Source organism: Numenius arquata, chromosome 6, assembly GCF_964106895.1.
Source record: "Numenius arquata chromosome 6, bNumArq3.hap1.1, whole genome shotgun sequence".
NCBI lineage: Eukaryota > Metazoa > Chordata > Aves > Charadriiformes > Scolopacidae > Numenius > Numenius arquata.
This window is the reverse complement of record NC_133581.1, coordinates 64358917-64380407: the sequence shown is the minus strand read 5'-3', so window position 1 is coordinate 64380407 and position 21491 is coordinate 64358917. Positions and strand designations below refer to the sequence as shown.

The window sequence follows — 21491 nt, the reverse complement described above, 5'->3', positions numbered from 1 at the left end:
ACATCTCTACATGTTCCATGACTTTAATAAGCTGATGCTACATTACGAACTGAACTTTTTGGGATTTCTCGGTCAAACGCCTTTAGAAAAAACAACTGTAGTAGTACCATTGGACTGGAGTCAGAAATTTCCCTTTCTGATCTTAAAAGTTTTCTTATTTATCTCCAAATATTCTCTAAGAATTCAACTGGTCTCCTAGGAAAAGCTACCTCATTCAACATTCAGCGTGGCTTCTAGAGGGGGAACTTCATGACAAAGTCAGGGGTCTTTTGGGGACAGGATGACATCATGATACAAGATGGCACAGTCACAGAATGTACTGGTCCTTCATCTCTGAAATGGCAATTCATATCTGAACAGAGATGATTAGGCAAAATTAGTGCACTTATTTCCTCTTTATCTTCAGTGGGTATGAAATTAGACCACAAAACCGCTGCAGAGAGCCCTGTAACTGGCAGGTTTGGGTCATGAGGAAGCCAGCGCTTGAAGGACAGAAGGTCAGGACTGACCAGTGAAGGTAGAGCTAGTGTGCACCAAAGATCTCACACAGCCTTGCCCAATCTGTTCGACCAAGGCTACATATTAGTCCCTTGCTTTCATAACCACAGATGTTTTCAGATCTATTGAAAGCAGCTGATAAAGATTCCTCTGTGGTAATGAGTAAGCGAGGCTTGATATCACAGAGAGTGGAAAGGAGCAACGTAACTGTCTCATGCCTTGGGAGCAGTTGGAGCCATCTGAAGACCATCTTAATGATCTGCTACTGGGATGTGTCATATTCTAAATACTAAATGATCTCTGTTGAATTGACAACACAGATTGTAATGTTTTATCTATTTCCACCATTGTATACGTTTTTCTCTCCTTCAACTTTCTTTCTCACCAATTTGCTATGAATATTGCCTGGTGTTTAGACTTCCAGAACCAAATTTTGAAAGCTAATTATATATGGAAGGATTTGAGTGAAAATCCTATATGGCACCCAGATCCTTCATTAATGATGACGCAGAACTATATAATAAATGAACTAAAGAAACTTGAAAGTTTTGGTTATTCGTCTAAGGTGATAATGTGCATTGCCTCAATCACCGGGAAAAGGGAGAAGTGTTGAGTAATTTCTCCGGTGTTCAGTGCTCAGCAAAATCTGGCATTTGCAACCAAGAGTTACTAACTGTCATAAATGGAGAAGTAAAGCTGCAGTTTTCAAGACCGTGGCTGTTCTGCCCAAAATGAGAGCCCTGCTTCAGCAACGAGTCAAGTCCTAAACTCTTCCTTCTAGTTGGCAGCATCAGGAACACTTCCATAACAATGAGATCTTGGGGTTACAGGCAGTGAACAGAGAGGCATTGCTGAATGAATTTGGAAAGAAGGCTTCAGAGCAGTACTTTTCTCTTTTTATATCCAAGTATTTTTATTCAGTGAGGCTGAGACAAAGAAGGTCTTGGGAGGAAAAAAAAAAAAAGGTGTAACAAATGTAGTGGATCTTGGGTACTATAATATCATCTAAAATAATTCAGTGGCGATTTTTGCTAATACATAACTCCCCCTCAAAAAGAAGTCAGACTGCTTTTCTCACCAAAGCTAGGGTTTGGGAGCTGAGTTGGATTTTACATGGACGCAAATATGAAGGGATACTATTAGGGATATTCCACTGCTGCACAGCTGAGTTGATACCAGAATTTGGACTAATGGCTTCAGCATAAAGCTCTTCTTGTAACTAAGGACAGCAGATTTGACTTTTAATAGGGGTATTTTAACTGTAATATGTCAAAGACAGCTTGCAATACTTTTCACTAGTTAAGCAGAGTTGTTTATTCTAATATCTGGGTTTACTTTATTATATGAAAGGATTCCAAGAGGTATGTTTTTGTTTTCAAATTCAAATATTGCTTAAAATGAGTATTAAAAAATGAGAATGAAAGAAAAAACAGGGTATGATATTAATTAATACAAATTAAACTGAAGAGGCTACTGTATTGTTCTGAATGAGAGAAATCAGGAACTGCATACTGGTGTTTTAAATTCCCTAAAATTGTAGTATTCCGCAGCGTTTTCTAGCCGTGAGAAGACATTTAATCCTGATGCCTGTATTGTTCTCTGCAGGGGGAAATGGATCAGGTCCTTTGTGACCAATTCTGCTTATTTACACTTTCATATACTGTTTAGCTTTCATGCATTGCATGGTTGAAGTAGAATCAGGAATTCAGCCCAGTCTTCCTTAAATTGTTAGACTTTTTGTTAATTTAATCCCTTATTTCTCCAGTTACCGAATACAAAATCACTGTCATTAAAGATGACCTTATTTCCTGTTTTCATATTATTCTCACTGTTATTGTTCTTCTCACTGAAGTCTCCATTCTAGTCATAATGAACACTCGGAGCATTTCATTGAGAAAAATGAGGAGTTAAACATTTTCTATTTGCCTAATCAAGACCCTGTCATTATCATCACTGAAAGCCAGAAAAAACAGGTGAAGAATGACAGAATTACATGAAAGGTAAAAAGGACACTGCCAAAGTGATTTTGTGATCACAGTCACTTACAACAATAGACTGAATGTTGGCATGGCAATCTAATTGCATACTAAAGCCTGAGTGTAAACTCGGTTACTAGTTGCATTACATAATGCTGATGCTCAGTCACATCAGTCACAATTGAGCTTAATGTGAATAGAAATTTGGAAAAGTCTCTGATTGTTATTGTGGAATAATTCTTACAACTCGTCAGCAAGACAGTTTTCAATTTAATTTCAATTTCATTTTTGAAACAGAAAGCCACAGTGATTCAATTCTAGAAGAAAAAGTAGCCTAGAAAAATATCTGCTGTTTTGCAAACGGAGAGAAGAAAACAAAAGTAGGATAAATTTTTATTTTATCACTTTGGACAGTATCCTTTTAAAGGGAAGACTAAATTAAATTTTAAAGGCCAAATTCTGTTCTCATTGACAACACAATAGCTCCAGAGTAGTCCTACCAACTTTCATAGAATTACTCCAGAGTTACAGAATATAAATGGCAGCAGAAGCTGGCTTTTCAAGACTAGCTGTTTCACAATGGGAATACATTTTAAGAAGTCATATATAAAAGAAAATAGTTTGGGTTTTTATTCCATTAAATTAGATCTGCAATACCACAGGGAAAGGCTGATTCCTCTTTCTGTCTCAGATAAGCTTCTTTTGGAAAACAGGTATGAGGAGAGTAAGACAGAAAGCTCAGAACAATCATTGAATTAAGAATGTGTTCAGTAGACACACTTGGGTTTTTCCCTTACCACAGATTTCTTATCCTGAAATCTGTATTTCACATAAATGGAGGAGAACAGGACACTGAAAATTGATCTGAAGGCTAAATTAAATTTCTCCTGCGGTGACCTGATTGAGGAACAGAAGGAAGGGGAAGAAGGAAGGCTGAGACTGGTGCAATTCAAAGAGCAAAGACATTAAGTGACAGCCCCAAAAAAGTGCCAGAGGTCTTCCAACAAGAGGTTCACATCCATCCCACTCTCCGGCGACACTCTCTCCCCAGCTATTTCCACTTGATTCACGTTGATTCTATACTTGTTGAAATGGTTCACACTGTTTCACCATTATCACTGCTATTATTTTACCTATCCACGCTTGTCTCTGCCAGTCTGTTATTCATAATTGCTAGGGCTCCAACCCCCCCAGAGAATCCATTTTGCTTTGAATTAGAGCTCATTTGCCTCGGATAGCCATTAGCAGTTTCCGACAGCTGTTTCTGCATGATGGCCAGTGAGACTTTATTGGAGGCCAGGAAGTCTTTCATGGAGATCATCTCGCCTGACAGCCGCCGTCCGTCTGTGTCGCTTTCATTGACAACATCGGTCTCGATGGAGATGTTTCTCCGGCTGCGCACATTTCCCGGCATTACCACGTTCCTCCGCGAACGAAATAATTTTCTTTGGCATCTGTGGCAGCACCTGCAGTCCAGCTTCTTTAATATCCAGTTTATGGATTGTTTGATGACAATAGAGATCACGTTAAATAAGGAATAGATGCAGCACACCCCCATGAGTATGAAGACAAAATTGCCAAAGCGGTAAAGGCCTTGGCTCTCATATTTGATGTTCTGGCTACTGACCAGATCCCCGAAACCGATGGTACTGAAGGCCACGAAGCAGAAGTAAAGCGAGTCAAAGTAACTCCACCCTTCAATCGGTGTGTACATTGCAGAGGCACAGCAGGAAATTATGAGGGATGCTACACATAAAATCAGCATGACGTAGTACACGGAGGGCTTCCAGCCTGCCAGGCTGTCCACCTCGGAGGTCCCCGAGCCCCGCCGGCCGTTGTGAGGGAGCACCCCTTTCCTCCTCAGCTGTCTTTCGTGGCAGGACTTCATGACGTAGGCTATGACAGTGATCAAGCGCTCCAGGAACAGGTTAAAGAACAAAATGGTCCCTGCACATCCTATAAGGCCATAAAATATCAGAAAAATTTTGCCTCCAACGGTGGCTGGGGTGGTCATGCCAAACCCTGGAAGACAAAACAGAACAGTTGAAAAAAATAAACCTGTAGTTATCGTGTCGGGAATTTTGTCACATGCAAAACTGAAGAACTGGCAGTAAATCCCTGTGGTACAGCTCAGCTCTGGGGAAAAGCGAGGACACTCTCCCCAGCTGTTACCCGCTTGTGCTTGACCATGTCCCAGCAGTAAGGGGAAGGAAACTCATGCCAGCGTTTCCTCCAGAATCAGAATGAAACAAAAAGCAGAAGAAAACACACTGGAAAGTAAGGAGAGTTTAGCGGAGGCCTGAATTTTGGTCTGGTTGCCAAGCTCGCTCCATCCCCCTTTGTGCCTCAGATCACTTCCAGGCTTCTGGACTATCGCACCCCCTTCCTTCTCTCTGATGCTGTTCTGCACCACCGGTCTGACCCAGGGGTGACTCTCCCCTTGCAGGGTTCCGTCCCCACCAGATCTCTGTAACCCAATGTGAAATTTTTCTGACTCTCACTTAGCTCCTGCTGTAAGCACGGGTGGCACATCAGCCGGCACCCGGCACCCAGCAGCCACCACAGCCCGGCCGGGGAAGCCCAGGCTGGGAGCACAGACCGGAGAAGGCAGCCTCTGACAGGGTCAGCAGCCCCTCATGGGGGTCCCTGGCAGATGTTAGAGCTGCCCTGTGTCACACCCTGGTGTCTGTCACCCATCTGCCACCCTCTATTAAATCAGCATTGCTGAAGTTTTCCTATTTCTCTGTGTCCCATCCCGCAGCTCAAGTCTCTATATGAGTCTTAGCAAAAGTCTCCTCCGGTCTCATTCCCTCTCGCGGGGTTTCTCAGGTCAGAGGTGCTTCAGTCTTCTCTCAAATCCCTCCCTTCTTAAAGCCTGCAAACAGTAATTTTGTTATGGTTAAAACTATTGATAAGACAATCTTGCTTTAATAAGATATTACTAAAGAATATAAAGTATGTCCAGAGCATCATTGAGCAAATTTGTGTAATACTCATGATAAATAACTCGGCTGCTGCTTTATTAGGATTAATAAGGGATTACGTAATTGACCAATGAAGCCAAAACAATCTTACTGAGAGGACAGAAAAATTATGTTGGACACGAGACGCTGTTATTTGTTTCCCTCGCTTTGTAATTGTGAGATGCTAATTATGAAATAAAGACACTGGGCTCTGGGAAGTAAAGGAAATCCTATTCTGTGTGATACGCCTGTGCACGGAAGAGGGACAGCTGCAGTGTGAAGAGACCGTGTTTCCAACCGCGCTGACCTGTGCTCATCTTCCTCTCGCTAGAAACCTGCCAGCAGCAGAGACTCCTCTCTAACACGGCTCCTGCCTCGCACAGGTAAATGACAGCCCTCGCACAGCCCCCTTGGAGCGACAGCCCCAAGCGTGGCCTTTCAAGGGTCTCTGTGTCTTCACCTGCATCCACAGCTAAACCTCAGCATCCAGAGGACCTACAGGAGGCTCAAGCCTCCTCATCCAACTTCCGTGCTAGAGAGAGCAGCTCTGTGCCATGGGGAACAGCATCATGAGACAAACCACATAGACAAAATGTTCTTTGTGACAAGAACTTTTTGCCATTGTTCCCCTTGGCACACAACTATTTCCACTCACTTTCTACCTTCCCCTTCTGCTCCATGACCTGATCCCCCTATAATTCGAGTTTTGATCATTATTTTCTGCACAGTCTGCCTTATATGCAAGTCATGACCTCCACCCTGTGGACAGACCCGTAAAGACCGATGGACATGGGGAACCTCTCTGCAGCTGGTGGGATCTGCCCCACACAGCCATGGGGGCTGCCGTGCCCCTGGCCCCCCATGTGCTCGGAAGAAGAGAAGAGGCTGGAGGCTGGGCAGAGGCCAAAAGGTGGGGAGCATAAAGCAAACGCCCTGGGAAGAGAACTGTAGTTCAGGCTCAGATCTCCAGCCTGGCATTATGCCTCTGGGCTGCTTCCCACAGGCCCCTCTCCAGATCCTGCCACTGGCATCACGGCCAGAGCCTGAGCTCCTCGGGTTCCTTTCTCTAGTCGACTGGATTTTGTCTCTGAGCTCAGTTCTGCATGGGTAAAAACCCACTAGCAAAGGCTTTACAAAGGCACCCACTGGGGGTTGGACTAAATGATCTTTAAAGATCCCTTCCAATCCAAACTATTCTGTGATTCTATGCATCTGTGATTTTGAAACAGGCATGATGGGAAATGCACGGTGAGCTATAAATACCAAAAGATGCAGAACATTGATCCAGAGAGGCAGTGAGGCTCTGACTGTGTCTCCACCCCTTGTCAGCTCCTCCTCTTCAGAAGAGACACCGTTTTGACCTCCTGGAGTAAATGTAATTTTTTGTTCATTTTCCTATTTACAAATCTTAATATGTGGCAATCAATACTAACATTTCCAAAGAAGCACTAAAAGGAAAAACCTAAAAGCAGTATAACGATATTAATTTAGCAAGTATTTTCCTTCAAAGATTATTTGTCAAAAATGAGCTATAAGCTTTTAGTTCCAGAAATAATTTCAATTCTTGAAATGCCTCGTATTTCCATGTACTGGGCTACATGATGCCTGGTTAACTTTGACCATTGCAGTATTACACCTGGGATTAATTTGGGATGCTTTATTATAGAGTAAGAGTTGTTTGACAGTAACTATATTTTTCTCCAAATGGATCCATGGCACGTTTGAAATATTCATAAATCCAAGTAAATTTGATGAATTGTTTCAGCCAAGAAATGCAGGAGGGCAAAACTGTAAAAGACTGAAACATTTTTGTGGTAAAAATTTTCGTTTCCAAATATCAATCACCTTTTTTGTTAAAAAAAAAAATCAGTTGGAAGAAAAAAGAATGAAAAAAACCACTGTGAAAAAATCTTTGACTTTTAAAGTTTCATAATCTTAAAATGGAACATGACATTTCACTAATGATCAAATCAAACCTATCAAAAGTTTCATTATATTTTATCCTTCTGAAAGACCTAAAACAAATCTGTTCCTATACAACTTCAGATTAAGGTTCTTTCCTATTTTTTTCCTGGTGGTCATCAAACTAGAAATGCACTCCTTGTTAATTTCTATTAAAAAATTGTTATCATCGGTGGGATCTGCCTCTTTTATCCCCCCAAATTTCTGTAAGGAAAAAAGTGGCATATTCATGGACAAAAAGGTAAGGCAATAGGATTTGCTCTTGTTTTAGTGAAATTACTGATGATCTGTGCTGTGCAAACACAGAGGATCGATGTATAAGTCAATTCTCTCATGAGGTCCGTGAAAGCTCTCATACCAAAACTCTCCCCTCTAACCCAAGGACACCGAAATAAGCCTGTCATCTGGGATCACACACATTACTCTAGCATCAGAGGAGCCGTGAGCTGTTCTCTCTGAAACCAAAGACAACCCTTACCACAGCAATGGCTGTCCTGGGGGCAGGTATCTCCCTAAGTCCTGGAGGTATGGACATATCTCCACACATCCCCTCTGTGTCCTGCACCTGGTCAGGTTGCTCTTTTGCATGGAGTGACGTGAGCAGAGGCTGGTGCAGAGCTGGGTGACATCTCCACATGAATCTGGGACATCCACCCACACCTAGGAGCTGTAAAGTCCACCTGGGTTGCCACACCGAGACACAGCATTACTGCCTCACCATATATTTTCCAGAAGATTGATGAGACACTACCAAAAGCAGATGTTCTTCAGGGCAAGGGACTAAAAAAAGCCAACTCCCTACTCTGCTTGTAAAATGCCTTTTTTCTCCTTCCATTATAGAAAAGGAGAATGGAGTCTGGGGTGCCACTACAGCATTTGAAAACTGAAATATTGCAGCATTTATATTTTTTTCTTTTGCAAAAATATAATGTGAATAAATGCCTGGCAGGTCTCTCCACAGCAGCTGAGAGTTTCTCTGACTTGCCACAGGAGATACTGCCTGCCTGACAAACTGAACCAGAGAGGAATGGGCCATGAGGTGTCTGAATTACTATTGATATGTTTGACTGAGGCAGCATTTTTAACCCAAAATATTTAATTTTGCAGCTGAAATAAGTCAGTTTGAAGTCTTGGCACAATGGCGGGACACCTATTGCTCTGCCTGGTGCCCTTCTCCAGTCCCTGCACCATCCCAGGAGAATTGCGCTTCCCCTGTTTCTTGTTGGGATACCCCAGAACTGGACCAGCAGCCCCCGTTTCCATGTCTGTGACCTGCCTCTGAGCTGCCCTCTCTTTCTAACAGAGAGCCTTTGCAACAGCCTTACAAAGAGCAGACTTTTCATTTCCAATCCCTTAAAATGTTAACCAAAGTCCTTATAAATTCTACGATTCCAAGATTGTGCATATAGACTTGCCAGTTAATTTTTGCTGTTTTCTTGAGATAGCTAAGTGTCCCATGCAAGTATTTCTCCACCGTAATTAGAAGATCAGGTTTATTCAGACTGGACCTACATATCTGTCACAGCTGCAAGCCGTGCTTATCAGAAAATGTAGCTCTTGGTGTTCTTTGTCAAATCAACCATCCAAATGCATACCCCAGGTGTGCAACTGAGCCTTCCTAGGCTTTTTGCTTTTCTTACAGCAAAAAATAATGGGTTTAGAAGCAATTGCCATATTTTTGCTCTCCACCTACTGCAGGTGTGGTCATCCCTGTTCCAGCTGCCAGCTGAAGGGTGTCAGCTGCCCTGGGATCAGAGACCTCAGGTGAGCAGGACCAAGCTGCAAGGACACAGAATCGCCGTGCTGGGTCAGACCGCTGTCTTTGACAGTGAAATCATATAAGAAAACGTGAATGGGGAAGAAAATATGAACAGAGTGATCTTTCCCTGGGGTATTCTCACAGAAATCAGCAGTTTAGAGGCTTTGAGGACATCACGTGTAACAATTTCATCATCAATCTTGTCAAATCCTTTTTCAAATCCTTTATACTCTTGGTATCCATTAAACCTGAGGCAGTAAGTTCCACGATGTAATTATGCTTTGTGAAAAAGAAGTCTTTGTCTAACCTGCTGCCTGACAACTCATTTCAGATGTCTCACTTTTTGCAGGTAGCTGGAGCAATCATCATTCTCCACACACATTCTCCCTTTACCTCCCCCCTTCGGATTTTACAGACTTCTGTTATTTCCTTCTTTTCTGCTTCTTCCCCAGTCTGAGGAAGTCTATCACATTTAATCTCTAGTTTTCAGTCCTAGACATACTTCTAACCAGCCCTATTACCTTTCTTGTTTCTTTTCTACCTTGATAGTCGTTCAAAGATAAAGGAGCGGGACCAGAACTATATGCAGTATTTGCAATGCAAAAGTAGTTTGAATTTATGCAGGGCATACTGATGTCTTGTGCTTTGCTCTCTTTTTCTTTCGTAGGAATTGCTGTTTGCCTTTTTACTTGCTATTGACCACTGAACTGATATTTTCAGCAACCTGAAGGTCCCACAGAAGGTCTGAGCTCCCTTGATGGCTGTCTTGGAGCTCTTCAATGCCTGGCTGCAGTTACATCTATCTTTTTCCACGTGCATTACTTTGCATTTGTCACCACAGAATTTCATCGATTTTTTATTTACTTAGTTATATGTAATATGAGAAACTTAGTAATATGAGATTCTTCTACCGTTCATTACAGGCCTGAATACTTCTCTGTCCTAGGGAAATGTTGTTATCTATTTATTTATCTCTTTTCTTACATTGTTTATGACTGTTGCAATGTGCAGGCGTCAGCAAAGAGCCTCAGAGTCCCTGACGTTAATCTGCTTCCATTTTGAAAACTGAGCATTGATACCTAGACTTTTCTTCTCTTCTCCTTAAACAGTTATTTATCAATGATAGGGCTCCGCTTTTGATCCCATTAGAGTTTTATTTCTTTAGAGGCTTTGATGAAGATGTTTGTGAAAAATCTTTTTGAATGTGGAGGTAGGCTGGAATTTTTGCGAGATTCATAGATTCATAGATTGGTCCAGGCCGGAAGGGACCTCCAAAGGTCATCTAGTCCGACCTCCCCGCAGTCAGCAGGGACACCCCCAACTAGACCAGGTTGCCCAGGGCCTCGTCGAGCTTCACCTTGAATATCTCAAGGGAAGGGGCCTCGACCACCTCCCTGGGCAACCTGTTCCAGTGTTCCACCACCCTCATGGTAAAGAACTTTTTCCTAATATCCAATCTAAATCTCCCCTTCATGCGACTTCCCTCTGCAAAAGCTGTATCCCCTTTTTGAACATCCCGACTAATTATATTTTTGTTGACCCTTTCCTAACGTGCCTCTATGAAAGACTGGCCTATGGGTTCCAGGAACGTATTTGCAGCCTTTTCTACAAATTGTTGTTACATTTGCTATCTTTTCTTCTCCTTGCACCAAAACCAAATTTTAGGCTATTAACCACACTTAGCTAAGCAGCCGTTTCATGTTTGACTTTTATTTTACAAGTCCTGCATGAAAAACTTCAGTCCTGGCGCTTGGAAAAAGATTACTCAAATACGAGCAATAGAGGAAAACCAGTCAAATATATAGAAGGGAAATGACTTCGCGAGCAATTAGAGCAGCAGCCTCATCCATACAGTGTAACAGCGAAAGAGAAACAAGTTAAGTTGGCGGCCTGGGAGGCAAATATAGAATGAAATTATGAAATCGTATAAAAGAGGAAATAAAAGTAGTGGCTGACACTCAGATTATTTGAAAATACAAGATTGCTTCTTGTGATGAAGAAATAAAAACAGGAAACAACTGCAGGGAAAAAAATGCTAGTGATTTTTTTTTATATATATATATGAGAGAATGCTGATGAAATTTAGTGAACTTTATTTTACAAGTTGGGTAACATTTCCTGAAAAAGAGTAATTTCAAGTAGAAATCGAGATTATAGTTAATCAGGTGAGAATCAGATGATTCTGAGTTGTGAAAATTGAATGTTTTTAAGGTACTGAAAAGTGTTTCAGTTGATTTGTTAGGTATGTCTGCGGATACGGCACTATATTATCACCACTGATAGATATGCATGACAAATCCTAACTTTACCAGCCCAGCAACGAAGGAAGCCTTCTTGGTAAAAATTTCAGATTTCTACTCTGAAATCAGTATGACGCAATTTGCCTGTGTCCCATGATCCGTTGACTGCTATAAACTGGTGTTATCGTTCCTAATATTCAGCTGAACTGAGCGACCACATTCCTTGTATCTGCAATTTTCCTTCACCTATTGTGCAACGAGGGGCAACGAGGATGATTCAAGGATTGGAGCATCTCCCTTATGAAGAAAGGCTGAGAGAGCTGGGACTCTTTAGCCTGGAGAAGAGAAGGCTGAGGGGAGACCTTATCAATGCTTATCAGTATCTGAAGGGTGGGTTGAAGGAGGAGGGAGCCAGACTCTTTTCAGTGGTTGCCAGTGAGAGGACGAGGGGCAACGGGCACAAGCTGGAACATAGGAGGTTCCACTCAAATATGAGAAGAAACTTCTTTACGGTGAGGGTGACAGAGCCCTGGAACAGGCTGCCCAGGGAGGGTGTGGAGTCCCCTTCTTTGGAGATTTTCAAGACCCGCCTGGATGCAGTCCTGAGTAACATGCTCTGACATGCTCTGGGCAATCCTGCTTTGGCAGGTGAGTTGGACGAGATGATCTTTATGGTCCCTTCCAACTCTAAAAAATTCAGTGATTTTCAGTGTAATTCAGTGAAATTGTGGTTTGGTTTTTGTCATATATTGCTCAAGCAACAATTCAGATTTGTTTGGTGAATATTCACCCTAATTCTGAATTTCTCTGTAGCAGAGCTACATTTTCAGAGGCTGGAAGGAATTTAAACTCCAAATAGAGTCGGTAGAAGTTTTCTAAAGCACCGCACACCTCCTACGCAAAACAATTTTGCAGATTTTTGTCTTGGCAGCAAAACTTCTGATATAAAGACTCTTACTGCAAAGTGCTCTAAAATTCACCTGAGTGTTCAGGTTATATTGTGTGCATACTCCAAGAGGACACGGGTTACTTACTTATACAAAAGAACAATTAAAAGTGTAAACACATTGATAGTATAATATAATCATGCTTCACGATTTCCTGAAGAAAGCACTGGGTATAACCAAAGAAAATAAGCAGCTGTAGTTCTTATCAATAGCCAGTTTGATAAGAAGAACTGAGGTCCAACAGGAAGTTCCCCTACAGCGGAAGGTAAATACTGACTAACATTAAACAAATATTGATCTCAATCTAACAATCGCATGGTTATATTGAAATCGAACACAGGGAAACAGGCATCAAATTTCTATAATTAAGCAACTCTACCAAAAAATGTAGTTTCTCCATTTTCTTTCCTCGATACCTTGATTTATCAGCCTCTGAAAATCCAGAAAAGCTGAATTAAAACAAGCACCAGCCTCCAAAAGCCAGACCCCTGGGGGGAGGCTGTGCAGCCGTCCCACCCAGCCGTTCTCACTCTGCCCAGGTCCCCGTCACATCCCCGTTCCCCAAAAGCATCCCAGGGGGCACAGCCCAGGGGACTCGTGTCACCCACATCCTGGCAAGTCACACACACAACACACAGCCCCAGCGAATCCAGCTGCCTACTCCAGGCCAGTTTTAGGTCGTTTCATCTTTTCTATTGTAAACTACTCCAGCGCTATCAATTGCTGTGTTTCTCCTGATCATTACCCACACTGATCTCCCTCCGCCTGGTGCTACATGGTTCAGCATGTGTTTTAGTTCTAGATGTCCTGATGTTCACAGGTTACATTAATTAAACCTTCATTTTTCATTTCCTGGTACGCTTGATGCCATGAAAGAGTGTGAGAAACAGTTCCTCAATCCTAATCCCTCATGAATGAAGCCTGGAGCACCAAGTATAAATGTGTGTAGGAAGACTAGGACCAGACATATAGATTTTGCAGTTAATTTTGGATCATGAGATTGGGTTTTCCTATTGTTCTGCAAAACACCTCTCTTTCCTGAGAGGTTTTGTTTCCTTTCTGAATGTGTGCGGTTTGCTGCTCCTGCCTTTCCCACAAAGAGGAAGTGGGTAGAAAGAGGGGGAAACACTATAGCAACAATAATGAATCATTGTGATGCTGCAAATATAAATATCATCACGAAACAGCTTTGCAGTTTAACCTATGATCGGAGCTCTTTGTCTGTGATGTTGTGGCTGTATTCCTAATGCGTTTTTCTATTTATTTGATTAACTCTTTTCCTTGTTTTTCTCTGTAAGCTCTACTTTGGTCGTGACTCACTGGGGAAATGATGAGTTTCACTAGTGGAACAGTCACTAGGAAATGATTGACGATAATGACAGGTGCGAACAAAGACCTTCAACTGCAGTGAAAAGATCATCAAGAAAATAGTAATTAGGAAAAAAAAACGTAGAAAGTCTTAGATACCTGCAAAGATGCTGATGCTCCTTCCCCCAGACACATTCTGCACTGAACTATCTATGTAAGGGTATTTTGTGCTTCTAAAACAGAGGCAGAAGAAACAACTCTCAGAGAAGTTGTACCTCAAAGACTTTACTGAGAAAATGTCCTGGACTGAGTACTGTTCATACAGGGTGCAGGCATTAACAGTTTGGCAAAATTCCCTTCTGCCATGTTAGCCTATGCTGGTGCTGTCAGAGCTCAACAAGTAGTCCTCGGAAAACTCTAGTTCTGCTGGAGTAGTTGTCACCCGTAGGGACTCTTGTAGGAAGATCTAAAGCACTCTCAAATCATGTCGCATCGCTCCCCTTATGACATTGCTATGTCAGCAAGATTATTAAATAGTCCTGTTCTGGAAAGGAATGGGGACATTAAGTCCTTCCCAGGAACAGAAGAAAAGACACATTTCTGTGAGGACTTTCACTGTGTGAGAGGAGATGTCCATGGAAACAGACATGGGGCTGCCACAGCTACCTGACAGTGGTAAACCTGGACTTGGGTCGAATTTCTGATATGAAAAAAAAATGTCCAGTGTGGTTCATTTCGCTAAATGCATGGAGAAAACCACACACAAACACACACACACACTCGTGCACGCACACCTCTCTGTGATTTTCCATCAGTGGAAGCTCGGCATCTGAACTGTGTGGCTGTCTGGTGAGACTTTCTTACATTCATACAGGTTGTCAGAACCATCCATTTCAACATCTTGACCCTCTTGACCATCTTGACATCTGACTACGAGGGCACAATGAGCTTGCTGCATCCTGAAACTCTCCTTTACTGCAACAATTATTTGATGAAAGGGTATTTTATCAGGGACAGCCTGGTGTGTGGCAGCATCTATCTCATTGGCAATGTGACTTTCTCATGCAGATGGCCACATGGTGGAGAAGGGCTCAGCCTGCCCAGGAAGGCAGGGGATGTATGGCTATAACACAGCTCCTTTGTGCTATATGCTGTTCTGTTTCCAGATCTGCCTGCCCGAGCAAGCTCTGCGCCTCCCACCCGGGCATCCCGAGCCCTCTGTGGAGCTGTAAAAGCTGGAAATGTCTCCAGGGCTATTAGAGCTGAGTCATATCCGCAGATAGACTGCTTCTTCGCCGAGTGACCGGCTGCTTGGTGACATGGGACCCTGCCTTGAGCGCCATCACTGCTGCTTCCTCCTGCACCGGTCTGCACCTGCAATGTCGTGCTGAGCGAGATGTAACCTTCTGCAGAGCTCCTAGCAGGGTTAAGTCCATTCCTAAAGGGCAATATTGATAGTGAAATTAATGATATAAGATGTTTCGATGAAACAAGAAGTATAGTTACTCAAGTACAACCTACACTTTCTCATATACATTGAGATATTTTTTTTTCCCCCGAACTTGTTTGGAGAGTTCTCAGACCCGGCAGACAGCACTCTCGCCACGGTTTCATTGAGGCCGAAGGACAGGAGGAAGATGCTGCTTTAAGGACTGCACAGGTCCCGCGCTCAGTCTGTGCCACCGTGGGGATATAAAAGACCTGTGTAGGAGATTGTGTGTAACATTTCTTTGCCTCTGAGAAAAGCCTTCAGGGAACCCAGTGGTGTGACACAGACGTAGGTTAGTGCCATGTCGAGTGTGTGAATGGGACTTTGAGGGTAGAAATAGCAAAATCTTGGGGTTTTCACCAATTTGTTTGTTGCAGAGCATAAGAAAAGCTGGTTCTGTTTTAGTGTATGGGAGGCAATGTCTGTATTTAATACAGTGAAGTTCAGTGAGTCACTGTTAAAACCAGAGTGGAGAGCTGGGTACCTGTTACTGCCCGTCTTCTCGTTTCGAGTATAAAAACTGCACATTATGCCTTGAACAGAAGCCTAGCTTAAGAATAAGCTTCCAGTGTTAAGAAATCTAAAAGACTGTCTAAAAGACAAAAGTAAAAAAAAAGTGATAAAGGAACAACACTGGATGAAAAATAGAATAAAAATTCAATTTTAATAGACAACATCTTTATGGGTCTGTTGATACCTCTGTTATAAAATCTGTGTGGCCCTTAAATAATACATAACTCTTTGGGAAGAAAGACTCTATAATTTTCATTACTGTGAGTTTTTTGTATGAGATAATTTATGAGAACCCTGCCATTCTGCTTTATAGAATTAAGATTATATTTTATTTAAAGTTCATTTGAGGTCTTGTATAAGAAATGTACACAGCGTTGTTACAGCTCCTGTGCTATCATAAATTCAAGGTATAAATATTTTACACTTACATTCTGGTTCCCTTTTGTAATTTTTATGTAGTTTTTGAAGCCCGAGGTGCTATGCCCAGTGCCTTTCCATCATCCCTAGATAGATCTGGAAGCCTGTACACCTTTTGTGTTACTACAGGGGTAGAACAGGGCTCAGTTTTGAAAACACATTATTATTTTCAAACTTTTTTGTGACTTGTTGAACAGTCATTTAAAGGTTTGTGTAGTTTTTTTCTAGTCTCAAAACATAGAAATATTTATCTAATTAAATAATCTAAATTTTATTGACAGATTTGTCTTGAATATTTAACTAAATATTAATATTTCGTATGAAAAGGTACTCCAGCCTTATATAGGGGTGCAACTCTGCATTTGGTCCACCCTGACCACTTATCAGAATACATATATGTGTGTATAAACCTTTTTTTCTGTTCAATAGTCTACCTTACTAACAATAAGCAGTAACTTCAAGCCATAATTCATCTTGGCAGGATAATACTTTGTCTTAATTGTGAATGTAATTAACACTGTTTCAAGGGCTTGTTTTCAGTCAGTAAGTCTGTGTCAACATCATTACTTCAGCTATTAAGGAATAGGAACATAATGTTGTGTACTAATTAAGCTATAGGTTCCTCTACACTAGAATTTTCCTTTTAAATAGTACAACTTGGACTGTAAAAAAGAAGCTGGACACAGATAAGGAAAGCTAATTTTTGGTAACATGAAAAAAACAGCATATGTGCATATGTGTTTGTGTGTGATTACATTTTCCTAAGCAATTTTGAGCCTTATCTTGATGGCAGAGAGGACGGTTGGGAGCCATCACCACCAGAACCACCATGTGCCAAGAGCCTCAGCATCGCTACCTCCAAGGAACAAAAAGCCTCACCCAGAAAATGAGGTTAGCCTGATGCTTGGATACATCAAACTGAAGGACAGATCAAAGGAGCACAGCATAAAAGACAGCACAAACACTGCTTTAGTTCCTCAGAGACTGACGGACAGCCCCAAAAAGCTAAGAATAAGGACAAAAAATTCACAGTTCCCAAGCAGGTGCTGCAGGGACCGCAAATGCAAAGCGAGGACCATAAGCTCACACGGTATAGAAAAGGCTGTTGGAATGGTGTATAGTAAGGTTTTTGAAATATTCTGTATAAAAGTGGGAGCAGATACTAATATTTTAATCAAAATTACAAAAACTGGTAGACAATGCTGACGGCAAACATTATCAGAGATTTCAGTGAACATCTGTCGCTGGAGAACTGGTGACAGAGAACTGACAATTCTGTGAGCGCTTGTGACGAGCACAAGATGACGAACGCCTGTTTTATCAACTTTGAATTTCTTCTGCATTACTTGAAGACAATCAGCGAGTTGAAATCGTAAGAGTAAAAAACTTTGTGGGGAAATACCTGGCTGAATTAAAGAGATTACATAGATTTGGGAGTGCGATGCGCGACCTCACTTTCTGAAAGTCCGAAAGCTCTAACCCAGGGCTCTGTCCTGGCCTCTGCGCTGAGAAACAGTCACAGAATCATAGAATCATAGAATGGTTAGAGTTGGAAGGGACCTTAAAGATCATCGAGTTCCAACCCCCCTACCATGGGCAGGGACACCTCCCACCAGACCAGGTTGCTCAAAGCCCCATCCAGCCTGGCCTTGAACACCTCCAGGGATGGGGCATCCACAACTTCCCTGGGCAACCTCTTCCAGTGCTTCACCACCCTCACAGTAAAGAATTTCCTCCTAATATCTAATCTAAATCTCACCTAAGATTAGAAAGGCCCATCTGTGGCAGTGTGCTCTCCCTGTTCCCCCCACCCCCAGCTCCTGCTCGGGCCTTGGCCATCACGGCCATCACAACATCAGTTGCGGTAACTTGCGCCCGGGCTTTGGGGGACGGCTAGCCAAAACACTGTCTGGAGTGGGGACCTAGAAATTTTGTTCCCATGAGAATATGACTGTAGGTCAATTATCTTACTGCATAAATAGTGGACAGCCCAAGAGCCCTTTGAGCTCTCCTGTATGGCAGAGGGCTGCAAGCCAGGATCTCCCCTTTTGTGAGGACGCTCGCTTAAGATTCTACTCCTCGAGGTTGAGAGATTCCTTGCCGCAACAGATTCTCGGTAAGTGACTAATAGCATGCTAAACTTTGAAATCTTAGCTAAGTAATATAAAGGGCTGATTGCGCATATATAATCCTTTAGACATAAACCGTTGACCAAGTCTGGGACTAGGATTGGATCCAGCCGCACCCAGACTCCTCTCTGAGATGGAGTTTAGAGAGCAAGGGGTCCTTTCTGAACCTCGTGACTCAACAGGAGGGTCTCCCTGACAGTTCTGTCTGACCCTGTCCTCTATGCAATAAATAACAGAGCGTACCTTGACATCGAATCTCTACTATTGCATTTACTACTGGTTTTATCGCACTTACTACTGATTTTGTTAAATCACTGTTTCACCTTAATAAATATTTCACTACTTCACTCTAACTAGTGAAGCTGATCACTCCGCAACACCATCGCTTCAAACATGGGTGTTAAATGAAGGAAAGACATTTTAAAAAGCACAAAGAGAAATTTATCACAAGAATCATCCTAGAGATTTCAGGTTATTATTTTGGAAGATAGCTTTTCCCCGGCTTTCAGAAGCTGTTAAGCCTGGAAGCAGGGAGGTTTGGCTGTTGACAGCCTGCGCACAGCTTTGGAAACACCTTTTTCACAGGTGTGTCGAGGCTCACTTGATACCATTAATGCTGATCAGTTAAATAACTACATTTAATGAAAATTATTTTTCACATCTGCTTATGAAAAAGGTGAAGCTGAGAAAACTTCTACTACACGTTTATTCGAGGAACTGAAGTATCACCTATTTATTTCATAATGTATTCTGCCAGGGGAAGAAGAAATGCATGAATAACTCCAAATACAAAATAATTGGTTCATTTTAAAACGCTTGAAAAAATGACAAAGTAAAGTCTTGGCTCTTTCTAGGAGTTTTGAAGATGTCACTTGTGCTGGTAATAGGTTTAAATGCTTCTAACCTCATCATTCACAGTGCTCATTCCCCAGCTGAACAGCATGTTTTACTCTGGAAAATCACAACATTAAATAATAGGACTTCTCAGGACTTTTAAGTGACCAGTGGCATGGCTAACTGTGTGAAAATAAATCCGAAAAGTTTTGAGGCCATTTATCAAGTCCTTTCTGCACTAAAACAACTCTGTACATTGTGTCTCTATAATGGCCTCCTGGAAGTCCTGTCCAAACCAGTTTGCCATACATAAAAAGGAAATAGTGCTTTGATACAGCATATAATGTACACGCTGGAAAACAGGTGCCAAAGCCTGTGTCACAAAGGAATCTCTTTTAAAATAAAAACCCTGTCAGTAAAGTAGTTGAAGAGAGGGAGTTTATCAGACTTCCATTAGAGGCTCATTTTCTTCTGAAAACAAGTCTTGTGAACTACATAGAAAAAAAAAATAAATATATATTTTTCACCCAGCCAGCAGCTGAAGAAATTGATGGTTTCAAAGTCACAGCAACTTTCTTAACAGGTAGAGAAGTATCTCCAAAGGGCAGTTTTAAATGAACAGAAAACGAGTAAGCTTTTACGTTGTTGTGTCTTCAAAAAATTCTAACGTGTACGATGCAGAATGATGTAAACAAATTACCACATTTCAACAGAAAAGGCAGATCATAACTGCCAAACTCCCACAAGTGCAAAATAAGAAACAAAAAACCCCACCATGCTGTTGTTGGGTGCATAGTATGGGTTTGAATGTGTACTAACATAAAAATGCTACAAGACCAAGGTAGCTCATCCAATATCAAAATATTTTGTGAAATAACAAAAGGGAGCTGTGGACCAAAAAGCGGTTAGCAATTATTCCAATGCAGTCAGCTTCATCAAGGCTATTAGAGCTCCTTGGGTGCTGATGCTGTAACGAAAACTATGGCTGACCTAGTGATGCCATATTTTGCTGCGTGCTGAGTGTTGCCACCTTCCAGGATCTCTGAGAACACCTGAAAATCTGCATCACACACACTGGATTGGACCAAAACACATCCCTGTCCCTTCCTCTCTGGCCTCCTAGAAAGTGGAAATTGGCTAAAATATTTTTTGCTCAGTGTACAATTTTTTTTTTAATTTTAAAGTTGGCTTTGAATAAAATTTTGCTTTAAAAAATGTTACAATGAATGTTTTCTTAGAAATGATTAAAGCAAAACTAACAAAAAATAAAACCAGCCACTAGCTGTCTTGCAGTCCCAAGAGCGATGTTTTACTTAGAAACGTGACAATTACATTCTTTACCAGATGCATGTCTGGGCTTGTTAAAACATGTTTTTAGCTAACGTTTATGGCTTTATGATTTATCTTTTACAAAATGCACCACTAAAAATCCTTTTTAACACAAACACTGAAATAACATGCTTTAATTATATTCAAATGATAAATCGTTCTGGTTGAGGTAAGGCAAAACCATCCAATGCTCTCCATGAGTAAGAGGTGATTTAAGTATCCAGTGCGAAACCTAACATAAAATCCACTCTCACTTGAACATTTACCGACTATTCTGGATGAGCAAGATACTGTTCAGGGAGAGAGGAATGAAGACGTCCTGACAAGTGAACAGCAAATTAAACCCCGTCTGTCTCTGTGAATGTGCACTGACGGATGAGTCCAAGGACATTAAGACCCCCTGCCACCCCAAGGAAATTTCTTTTGCGAATTAACAATTATGAATTGTTAATTATAACAAATTATTAACAAATTATTAAATAATTATAACAATTATTAACAAAAATTAACAATATCTGTTAATTGCCCGTGTAGCAGCGATGGTGAGGGTAAGGAATTATCAGACAGACGATGTGAGTACATTGGGATAACCACTGGGTAGCAATGGCAGCTCTTCCATGTGGACGTTACAGCTGATACACTGTGCTCTTCCTTGAATCTTCTGACCTCGAATCATGGGTTTGAGTATCAAGATCTTTTCAACCTCCAGTTACAAACCCCACAACTGACAGCACAATCTTTACAGCTGAAGTCGTTCTAGCAGATCTTTCTACTGAAGGTGTAACTTCAAAACCTGACACCTCACTTAGAATTGCACTGCTGGTAACTGGTCCAGCTGCTTGAACATCTGCGTGTAATTACCATATAACCCAGGCAGTATTTATCAGTGAGGAAGGCCCAAGCAATGCCTTCACCTCCTTCCCAAATCTTGGTGTGGATCCAGCCTGTAGTTTACCACATTTGGTTAGATCTTCACTAACTGAGCAGATGAGCTTATTGCAAGTAATTTTATTTTCCTCTTCCGTGTCATTTAGTTAATTTGTCATCAAAAAGACCTGGTTGTTGCTTAGGTAACCCAGAAACTGTATTTTTTTTTTCTGTGGCAATAAGTTTTACTTATTTCGTAA

The 21491-nt window shown here is 41.7% G+C and overlaps 1 protein-coding gene across 1 annotated transcript in view; it reads right to left on the bottom strand.

Annotated features, from left to right (window-relative positions):
- Positions 1-3603: 3603 nt before the first annotated feature.
- The window catches only part of KCNK13 (potassium two pore domain channel subfamily K member 13), a 63088-nt gene continuing 45200 nt past the window's right edge, over positions 3604-21491 (bottom strand). The window contains exon 2 of the mRNA XM_074149671.1: positions 3604-4496. Coding sequence (XP_074005772.1) covers positions 3604-4496 — 893 coding nt within the window. The remainder of the gene's footprint in view (positions 4497-21491) is intronic.